Source organism: Buceros rhinoceros, unplaced genomic scaffold (assembly GCF_000710305.1).
Source record: "Buceros rhinoceros silvestris isolate BGI_N320 unplaced genomic scaffold, ASM71030v1 scaffold11831, whole genome shotgun sequence".
Lineage (NCBI taxonomy): Eukaryota > Metazoa > Chordata > Aves > Bucerotiformes > Bucerotidae > Buceros > Buceros rhinoceros.
In genome coordinates this window covers 1269-12956 of record NW_010395987.1, presented here as the reverse complement: position 1 = coordinate 12956, position 11688 = coordinate 1269, and the positions used below count along the sequence as shown (strand labels likewise).

The 11688-nt window shown below is 36.6% G+C and overlaps 1 protein-coding gene across 1 annotated transcript in view; it reads right to left on the bottom strand.

Moving 5' to 3' along the window:
• SOX6 (SRY (sex determining region Y)-box 6) overlaps nt 1-10905 on the bottom strand; it is a gene marked incomplete at its 5' end in the record, with an annotated part of 59471 nt that extends 48566 nt beyond the window's left edge. The window contains 3 exons of the mRNA XM_010145733.1: nt 3830-4020; nt 6767-6947; nt 10756-10905. Of these exons, the coding sequence (XP_010144035.1) occupies nt 3830-4020; nt 6767-6947; nt 10756-10905 (522 nt within the window). The remainder of the gene's footprint in view (nt 1-3829; nt 4021-6766; nt 6948-10755) is intronic.
• Between the last annotated feature and the right edge of the window lie 783 nt (nt 10906-11688).

Sequence of the window (11688 nt, the reverse complement as noted above, 5' to 3'; positions counted from 1 at the left end):
CTCTTTCCCCTTCCCCAGTGTTTCTGTTTACTCTGTGAAACCACTGGAAGCATCACTTCTCAGTCAGAGCCCACCCGATCAGCCCCAGGTGGATCAGAAAAAGTCAGCTCTGCTACAATGACTTTTTGCCTTGTGTGCACTGCACTGGTTTTGGCTCAGAGAGAGTTAATTTTCATTCACATGGTGCTGAGCTTTGGATTTGTGACCAAACCAGTGCTGGTAACACAGGAATGTTTCAGCTATTGCTGAACAGTGCTTCAAGGCCTCTCCTGTTGCTTATGCTGGCCTGCCAGTGAGCAGGCTGGGGGTGCACGAGATGCTGGCAGGGGGCACAGCCAGGCCAGCTGACCCCAACTGACCAAGGAACAGTCCACACCAAGTGACATCATGCTTTGCAATAAAATCTGGGGGAAGAAAGAAGAAGGGGAAACGTTTGGTGTTCTGGCTTTTGTCTTCTCAGGTAGCTGTGACACAGGCTGACACAACCGTGACACAGCCTGGCTGTCCTGGAGATGGCTGAACACCTGTCTGCCACGAGGAAGGGACACATGAACACCTTGTTTTGCTTTGCTTGTGTGTGCAGCCTTTGCTTTACTTACTAAACTGTCTTATCTCAACCCACGAGTTTTCTCACTTTGACCTTTCTGATTCTCTTCCCCTTCCCACCAGAGGGGAGCGACTGAGCAGCCGTGTGGTGCTTACCTGCCTACCCTAGCCCACAGCAGTACACAAACTGAAACGACTCCGCAATTGTAGATGTCCTCAGAAAGGTACGATCACAGAAGCATAGCTAACCTTAATGCTTTAGCAAATGACAAAGTTGGACGGTGACAGAGTGCTGCGTGGTTTTGTTTTGGTCTTTCTGATGAGTGAATCTCTGTGTGCACTTTTAAAGCTTTGTAGGAGATTTTTTTTGAACAGCAGAATATGCAGAGAGGCAATTTTCAATTCTGTCTCTCTAACCAAATACAAAGCTTTCTGAGATATAAATGACACATTTTCAAAACGGCCTAAACCAGGCTTTGAAGCTATGTACATAATTTTGTAAGCGCAATCATTTGCACAACAAACTATTACCAGCTATCTGAACTCGAAGACCAGTAGCTGACCAGAACTCAATAGCTTTTTAAACCAGCTGCAGGCAATTAATTTGTCATCTTTTCCTGGTGCCGGCTTCTAGCTGCTCATTTATACAAGTCTAATTACCTGAAGCCAATTTCTGAAAATTTGGTCCTGAAAACACAGGGTCCTGATTCTTCAAAAGAAACCAATCCAAAACTGCAACTATGTTATCAAAGCTTCACTGGGATTATGACAGACACTATACACAATCCTCTTGGCATACAATTATTTCGAAATTATGTTTTTCTAATTGAAGTGATCTATCATTCCTCCTCCCCCCATTTTGATCATCCTGCCCATCATTTTTAGAGTAAAAGAAATACATCATAATGTAAAAATTAAAAGGCAGAGGGTAAAGGGGGAAAGATTATTCTAGAATTCTGTTTGAGCAAAGGATGCTTCTGGTTTTAATGTATTTTATACTTGCTATGAAATATAAATACATTCCCTTAGTATTCATAACTGACTTAATTATTTTATTTTCTTTAGGATAGAGAGTGGGGATATATCATCATTTAGAATTACTAATTTATATCCCATTCTTTTGTAAACCCTGCCTTTTCTTGTACGTACGGAGCAAGGACAATGGACTACCATACCGAAGTTAAAACTAGACTACACATTACAACTTATTCCTGCCTTAATCATTCACTTTGCAGTACACGCTACAATAAATAAACCCAGCAGGATTTTATAAAGGCACCGCAAGATTTAACAGCAGATTTCCTTGCTACCACTTTATTCTGAGGTTTTAAAAGTTGCAAGTGGTACCATGAGATGTCTCCCCATCAAAGATGGCTTTTGAGAATGATGTAGTTTATATTTGGTAAAGAGTTCCAACTGACTCTGCTATATTTGCAAGTAAGTCTTTTTCCTCTAACTGCCTGATGTATAACCTCTGTCTGGAAGCTGTACCTCAATCTGTGTATTGCTAGTAACTGGCACAAAACGCCCAAATTTCAGATTATTCACTGAAATATTTACTGACTCTGCTTTAAAAGGTGAAAGATGAAATAGAACTTGTTACACTGCATACAAGACATAAGCACGGTACTGAAAATACTGAGGGAGCAGACCTGATAAGTAAGTGGATGCTGCTTTTATACTTACCGTTCAAGGTCAAATCAAATGTTAAGAATTCTTTTAATAGCCCTTATAGTATATTAGAGATTTTTAAATGTCAAACCACTGAAACTCATAAAATATATTTTAAAATAAGCTTAATTTTATAAACTCTTAATACTGATCATAGGTGTGACATTTATTTTATTTTTATAACTTGGGCTTTAGTAGCCTATCTCTTAGTTAAGACAAACGCTGACTAAAATTAGAGTGTTGTCTGAATATAGCCTGGTTGATTAGTTATTAATTTCTATATTTTCTCATAGTATCAGTCTGTATTAAATGATCTTTTCAATGCTGACATTTAAACTAACACTGGCAGAAATAAATATTTATTAGCCTCTGAATGTGACTTGTAAAAGTATTGTTATTCCTGCGTGGCCACAGTTTAACAAATCTTTTTAATAGACACTGAGCCTTTCTCTTGTTTTGAGTACTGTAAAAAAACCTATCAAACAAGAGGTATTTATCAATGTTTGATGGGGCTGTTTACAACATTTCTTTGCCTTTCTGTACCTTACTACAATCCACTTACCACGTACTCCCTTGTGGGTTGAGAACAGATCATAGGCTCATCAAATTCATGGTTTAAGATATAGTTAATGTTCTGCTGAGTCTTATACTGAACGTGGCCTAAAAATTCCTGTTAGTCTTTAGAGTAAAATATAACCTTCCATCCCTCCTCCAAGATACAAAGAACCTACCCTCTAATATACAGATATATTACAGAATTTTCATTAATGAATTACAGGCAATGAAAGCTCCCCTGGTTTTCAGGTTCGGGGTTTTTGTTTGTTTGTTTTTGTTTCCTCAACAAATATTCAGAAACACTAGTTGCTTTATAGGCTACTGAATGCATCAGTTTTCTTTTCACTCATTACTAAATTGCATCATAACTGTTCCTATTTGCCAACGCCGTAGTGATTAGTAGGATATTTTTTTCCCTTCTAGTTAACTGGAGTAAGTATTGTGGTATATAACTGATTTTGTGTCAGTGGTGAAAAATAACTTGTGTGCTGTATTTTTTTGCAGCATAAGCCACCTCGAGGGAAGCTAACAGAGGAGCATTCTTCACCAAAAGGGCTGCCTTATAGCTCTGCCAATTACCCAGTTCAGTGTTCACTGGCTCTGTTATACACACAGAGACCTGCTCCTGGAGCAGATCTTGTAGACCTTGGAAAGGCCACAGAGCAGAACAACACAGATACAAAGAATTCTCCAAGAGACTTCTTTGTCCTCTGAGCAGTCCTTAAAGTGTGTGTGTGATAGAAACTGTTCCTCACCTTTCAGATATGATCCCAGCTTGCTATTTTGTAAACTGAACGATGTCCTGCTCAGTGCAGTGCTGGTCATGTTCTCTGACCACTTCTCGTTTACCGTTTTATTGTAGTGCCCCATTTCATTTTAACATTGGGAAACCAAGGCCAAGATTCAGCAAAGGACTTTGATCTCTAATTTCCCACTGATGCTAAGAGCCGAAAGCACTGTTTTGGGCTTTAACTTTGTTAACTTTCTTTATATAAAAATAAGAAGCTGTTTGCAGGGAATAATGAATGAGAGATGGTGCAGCAGTGGGAGACGTTACCTTTTCATTCCTGCAGTTGTTTAGACCCATGTTATTCATGGAGGGCAACTTTCCATCAACACCATGTGGCTGCTGTTGCTGCTGCTGCTCCCTTTGGATCTGCTCTCTCATTTTTCGAGCCTCCTGAATGGCTTTCATTACTGTGTCCTGGTCCCCGAATAGGGCAGGTGAATTAAGACTGGAAAGGATATCTATAAAGAGAGAACACACTTTATTTAGGTAATTATCCAAATTAGAATCTGGGGTAAGCACTCAGCTCTCATACTGTTAGAGTTGCACCCAACTAACATCTGCAAAAGCAGAGGAGTGGCAATTGTCATCTGTTCAAAGGCTGAATTAATCTCTAGAAATTATCGATAAGCCTGTGCGCTTCTTTTATAAATACAACCAATGAAGCCTGATACGGAGGTATCTGAGCATACTCATGAAATGAAAGTTCAAAGTTAAATATGCATTTAAGACAATTGTATTCTGTTCTGAAGCTTAAGTGGGAAGCCTTCGAAGTGTTAATAATTAATAAAATGAACAAAGAAGGAGAAAGAAATCTTGTTTGCTTGGCCATGAAAGTCTATATCTATTTTTAGAATTTCTGTATCAAGAGAACCATCACTCCAGACATTAGCTTTCAATTTCAGAAAGAGCACCCACAGTTACTTCCGGGGGACAGAGCTTGTTATCATCTTAATATGAGTATAAAGCTCTAAATCAGCAGAGATTTCTACCACTGTGGACATCACACTCACACAAAACATTCCTGTAGCACCTTAAAATGCATACTAGAGGTAAAGGTGATAGACTTTCTGATTTGAGACCAGAAGACAGCAATTATTTGGTGACTGTTTGTTCTGTGTTGCTGGGATGAAGCTTCAACTTGATCCACCTGTTCCTGCACAGGAGTATCCTTCATACCACACATGGATAGATTTGTGTACATACCTCCTAGCTTGGAGATTTTGAGCATTCAAACATTTTGCATGACCTGTGCATCTGTCTTTTATAAAAGCTCTGAATTTGTTAGATTTGTGTACTTACTAAGAGTCCACTATATAAAAGCAAACAACAAACAAGGCTAAGCCTTGGAATTCTCCTTCAAAGGTAATTATCATATTCTTTTGACTTCATTGCAGTTCAGCTGTGTAAAATATTGCAAATTCAACCTCAAAGGACTCTGAATTCTTTTAAAATGAAAACAAAAGCTTAAGATTATGTGTTTCACATAATTTATCCTGGGAAACAAACAGTTGATGTAATACTGAGGTCCAGGTGAGAAGAGATGTAAACTGTGATGTTTTAGATAGAACAGTGATGTTTTATGCCTGAACCACCCTTATCCAAAATAAAAGAAACATAATGGAGAATAACTATTGTTCTTGCTGGTGAAATTTCCAAAGCTCTGAACTGATGCAGCAACTCAGTTCCATTCTGCAGCCCGAGTAGGCTGGGAAGCATATTTGCGTGACTTTTAACGAGACAGACTCCCAATCACCTGAAGTTACCACAAAAACAGTGAAAAGGCTCCTACATTGCTTGTTATTTTTTGATAATTTTCCCTGGCTTCTTTAATACTTAAGGATTGAGAAGGAAAATATTAATGACTTTATATCAAAAATATTCACACCTTAGGTATATAATCTCTAGCCATTGGTCTATGACTTCAGACTGATATGCCAGTTTCTAATGTTAGATAGTGCAGTGATAGTTGGCAATAAATTGACAGGTAGAATACCTAGCTAGCTGCAGAAAGCATCTGTCAGAGTACATGATGTTCCCAAGTGTTTTGGGAATGGAAAAAATCATAACTTTTATATATTTAATGTATGTATTTAACATATCTGTTCATTATTCACAAGTGTTTCTATATATTTTACAAGTACACTTGAGCTACAGATTGTGAATAAGTGGTCTGTAGTATTTAGTCACTGTTAAAATCTACTATTCAAACTTCCAGGCTGATCATCTACATTTTGCAGCTCTTGATTATGTTTCTTGGCTGGTTAAGGTAGCCTTCATACATAGTTTTTGGATCAAACTTGTTTCATACTTAATATGCTTTATTTCTTAATTAAAGAATCTTGAAGACAAGTCAGAAATTTCCTATTTGTGATCATATGAGTTAACAGAATCTTAATATGTGTGAAAAAAATAACAAAAATATGAACAAATAATAAAATAAACTGGCTGGACTGAAGCCTTTCTGATTTGTTAAAAAAAAAAAAAATCTATATATTCAGCATATGGTCTTTGTAAGATGAACCTTACCCAGAATGCAGAGGATTAGATTTCTTCTAGAATGCTGTTCTGAGTAAAACTAATGGTATATTTGGGCTAAAGAGATGAAAATCATGTTTGGACTTACCTTCTTGCTTGGCTTCTGGTTTGCTGTAAACCATGAAGATACTGAATGTTCCCTGATGCTAATTCAACAAACTGTTTGAAAACTTGTTTATTTTAAGGTATGTTAAACTGTTGCTCTGCCTGTACACAAGCCATTGTGTGTAAACGTCTAGTATCTAGTCAGACTCTATGTGCATGCAAAGAGGGGGTTTTTTTGTCTGTTTAATCTAGAGGTCAAAATTCAAAAGTTAACTTTGCATGTATACACCACATCGATGTCTTTGGGGAAGATATTCATGCAAGCCTCTTTTACATGGTTTATATATGCATCGCTGTTCAGTTATGTGTATGAATACTTCTTACGTTGTATATTGATTTGCTGTATTTTTCGGAGATTCATATCACTGCTGCATCATTTTGGTTACTCCTGTAAAACCTTGGCATTCAAGAGTTCTTTGAATACCTTTTCCGCAATTTCTTTTTTCCCATTTTAAAGAAATGCGGGCCCAGATATTGTACTTCATTCAGAACTAAGTGTGCTCAAACAATATTTCATGCAGAAAACTTGAGAGTTTTCTCCTTTCCCCAGTACAGATTGGTTACCTAAAGAGGATCCTCTTCCCAGAGATCCACCGAGCGGGCTGGGGATGCCACTCTTGTTTGTCACTGTCACTGGACTGCTTTTACTAGCTGGGAAAAGGTTCTGTGTCGGAGATGTTGGGGATTTGACAGGTTCAGCTGTTTTGGGTCGGGCTGAAAGATTCAGTGGCTGGGCTGCTTCATCCTGCAAGATTTTAATGTAAATAATTATTAGGAAAAGACAAATGAACACATTATTTTGCAAGCAGCAGTTACTTTACACCTCGAAGACAATAGCACATTCTCCAGCAATAATAACAAAAGAAGCTAATTATCTGCCTCCTTTAAGAATCAACGAAAGGAAACCTCATTAATTTCTCTGTGTTATGCTTCTATTTACATTAACTATGTGGCTGGATCATTCTTTTTGCCAAATTAAAATTTGAATTAGCTCACATTACAGCTTAATTTCCTAATGTGTTTTCAGAGATCCAAATTAACCTAGGGCATCTACAAAGAATTATTTAAAATTTCCAGCAGCTCAGTAATGCTTTTGCATTGGTTCTATTTGAAAAGTTCCTGGCACTATAAAAATAAGTTATGTAGCTTATTTTAAAATATATTAGAAACTAAGGAATCAGTACTTCTATGAAAGAATCATTAGCAAACCCCGACAGTTCTTTGACCCACATTTAATGCTGCTGCTAATTTATACTTTCCATGCATTTTATTTTGCGTGCATGTTTTGTTTAGTAAAATAATCTATGTTGTTCCCCCATACAGAAGAATTTCACTAAATTCAAACTCCTTTACTTCGTAGAGTAATAAAATGCACACGATATGAATTTCAAAAGATATTTTATATTCTATTATTTAATTTTGTATTTTACAATATTTTATTATTTAAATGTGTCATGTATTTGACATGTTTATGTAAAATCAAGATTTTTTTCACATAAATGCTATTCTACTTCTTGTTTGATACTTCTGTAATTATTTCTGTATTCTGTGGTTATTTCTGCTGCATTCAACTTTTAGTGTATCTGTATGTTCATTTGCATAAAAACAAGGAATACTTTTTAAGAATATGTAAATCTATATCAGCACTTTTATATCTTTTGATACTTTTCATATGGAATTATGGAATCTTGTTTCAGTGCTATAGAAGAATAAGTCCATCTAAAAAATATTGTAACTTTTGGGAAAAGATTCATTCAAGCAGTTAATTAGATATTTACGATATAACCTTTTTCCCATACTCTGAGTTTACTCCTTTTGCTTAGTATGTTAAGCAAGACAGAGTATTTGGAAAACTGTGAAAAGGTGATTTTCTGCAATTAAAGAATCCAGTAAGATAGATCTGTCATTTAAAACATGACTAAAGCATAATTATGCTGGATATAAGAGAATATTGTCTGTATTTTAAGACTGCACCGATCACTTCAAAAAAGCTTACAAATATACATCAGAATACAATAATACACTACATTATCTCATTTTCCATTCTCCTTACTGTCAAGCGATAACTTAGCAAAGAACATCTGACCATACACAATGTATTAAACAGGAAAATGTAACAAACAGTTATTTTTAATGCCATCATATCTGCAGTTTTAATCTGCTCCCATAAAACTGCATGACATTTTTTTCTTCCTGACCTTGCAGCATGCACAAATGTCCACACCTGTTCAGAGTCCAAGAGAAAACAGAAACATAAAGATATAAGGACATAGTCCATTCTTGTGCTTTGTGGCCATGTTTACATGCAAGCTCTTTCCTTGCACAGATACAAGTGGCTTCAATACATTTCTGTGAGAGTTCAGAGCCCCCGATTTCAGGCCATGAAGTTTGCCAAACTAGGTACTGTAAGCATGTGCAATTGCAAATCTACGCTACCATCTTCAATTTCTAAATAATTTTCTGCCTAGTACTGATACAATCACGTGAAAAAAACTCCCCACGCTGAACCTGTTTGTTTGTACTTCACAGACATCATTTCTGCGAGGCAAATGAAAAGCTGGAAAACATTCTGGTCACTAACTTAAAAAAACCCTATCATTACTTTTTGAAAGACCTGACTCCTGTAAAAGAATTCCATTCTTTCTATAAATAATGCATGTAGTTTATAAAAATGGTTTTAAAACAGAAAAAGTATAGAAGATTTGTTAAGGAATGCATGACCATCAAAACCGACATGTCTTATAAAGGTAAGAATTCACCAACACAGCATATAGGTACTGCTTTTATGCTAATAATTAATTTCTTCTTTAGACATTGGTACTTGTCCACACGAGGCACTTCCAGTTATATATTTTCAATGTAATAAAGTGCTTAATAAAAATAAGAATAAAAAGGCTTCTTTTTTATTAACGTATATTTCAGTCCATTCAAGTTAAATTATGTAGGGAAACCCGCAAGAATTTGCATGTGGTCAATTCTGTAATAGGACTCAGCTGGCCACAAAGCTAGAATGGTATTGGCCTTGGTTCAAGGAGATACGCACTTGAATTTAACCAGGGAAAATTTTACTCATATAGTAAAGGTTTGGTTTGGTGCAGATCCATTTGGCTCACTCGCTTATGAAATTACTTTTTCACATTAAAGCAGTCAGTAGTATATTCGCAATACCATAAACCACTGGTGTTAGGTATCATTATGCTATGGCAACTTTGCTGAAACAGTTGGGCTTTGCTTTTGATGGCTTCTGTATTGACCATAACAAACTCTGCATACGTGGTAAATTTCACTGACGGCTCTCAAGCCTGGCATTGGATTACAAGAGGTAAAATATTAGGCTAATACACATCTACAGTTAAGTAAAGTGAATGCTTTGCTAAATAAATGTTAGATCTGGCCATAATGGAATATTTTTTATTTATTAGTACTCTCAGCCTAGCAAAAAAGTGTCACGGAAATTTATCAGCCCAGGCAGAAATATCTACTCACCCACACTTTACCACAATGATTGATGATAATGAAAACCCGAATAATCTTTTACTCTCATGTCAAAAAATAAATAAAAAAAAGAGAAACCCTTACCTCAAGTGAGTAAAATCTTCCCAGGCTGATTTGAGGCTAAGGACTGTATGCCTGTAAGGTGTTAGCATCTAGCAAAAAACCACGCTCTCTCTCTCTCTCCACAAGGTCATCCTATGCCTTCTTTAGAAATACTTTAATAGTTCTGCATTTATAGAGCTATCATTCGAATTGGTAAAACATCTGAATGTTGGTGCTTTTTTACAGTTTGAAGCAAATTATTTCTGAGCGTATTTGTCTCATGAAATTCAGAACAACCACAAGAGAATGCAGCCAGCCAGTTCCTCACAAAGGTACTAGCTGCACCACAAATTGCAAGGGGTGCACGATGCTCATGTAAAGCTGCTGGCAAACGCCGTGTTGTAGCTGCCTGGTTCCAAGCAAGTGAGAATAAGCAGGCACGAGTGTTCAACAATGGCGCAGAACCAACAAGGAGCAGCCCTGCTGTCAGCAGCTGTGTGAAATCAGCAAAAGTCAAATCAATCTGCAGCAACACAATGTTTTCTGAGTCCTGACTTACATCTTAGCTTTATGTGAGCCTTATTCCAAAATTGTAGAATAAGGTCAGGTAGAGATTTGTAAAATAATTAGATGTACAGTCTTTCTCTTGCCCTAACCATGTAAGCTAGCACCATATTTTAAGATACTCAAAAGTTCAATGCGAAACAACTCAAGAAATGGACGCCGCTTATGCACATTACTAGATTACAAACTGAAATCTTGAAAATATCACATTTTACTGATGAATCTCTTGTGCTGCCTGTGGTAGAAAGAGGGATGCTTGGTATTTTTGGAAGCAAGAAGTAAATGCCTTCTCTTCCCTTCCCTTGCTGATAAAACAGCACTAAAACCGAACACTTTATTTGAATATTGAAGAACTCTCATGTGCTTCAACTTCCAACTGTAAAACAATTAAACAGACAATTTAATTTCACTGCCCTTTTCAGACACTGACTTTTTTCTTTACTGAAAAATACCTTAACTTGGGTTACCGGGCTGGTCCCTCTCTTCTCGTTCTTCATCCCAGTAGGTGAGAGTGCCCCAGTTGTATTTGGTGGCTGTGGAGTAGATGGCATTTTGGCTCCAGGAGAAACTTGCATGCTTGCCAGCTGAGCTGCATACAGTTGCTGGAAAACAAGAAGATAAACAATATATTCCTGCAAAATTCCTAAATAAAGAAGCTATAAATGTACATAATTTTTAGTGCTCTGCTGTTTCTTCTCTTAAAGAAATCATGGATTTTTTTTTTTAGCATTTAGTGGGTAGAAACCCCTGTCAGAAACGTCAATGCTTCTGGTCTTTCTGTTCAGACCCAGAAATTACCCACCAACTTCAGCAGCTCTACTGAGAGCTAACACAGGAATCGTTCACTACCAAAAGGCAATGCAGCATCTTCTCTAGACAGCAACAGGGTATGTCTCTGTCTTGGTGTATAGCGATAGGCTTAACTTCTATAAATGCTATTAAGGAACATAGGCCTTAAAAATTCCCCTAAATAGTGGTGAAAATGAAAAAAAAATCTTATGGAATGTTTCAAAAAGTTTAACTGAAACATAATAAAAGACTTTAATATTATAATAAACTATTCCTACCAAAAGTGTTTACTGAACAAAACCAAATAGGTTTAATTTCCTTCCAGTGACCAAATTTAAACCCTTACCTTAAATTAGCATCAGCAATAATTCTTCCACCATAAACAGGGAAGATCCTAATCCCTCTTCTACACATAAATCTATATAAACTTTGCCTTGTTAGTGAGAAAAAAGCCAGGTGGTTTGTATGTAATTTCCAACATTACTATCACTCAGATGGACAAATAAAAAAAATTACGGTAATCAAAAGCAGACCTTTCAGCACTTGTAATTAAATGAAAGATTAATAAAGAATAATTTGCAAGAGCCAGATGTGCT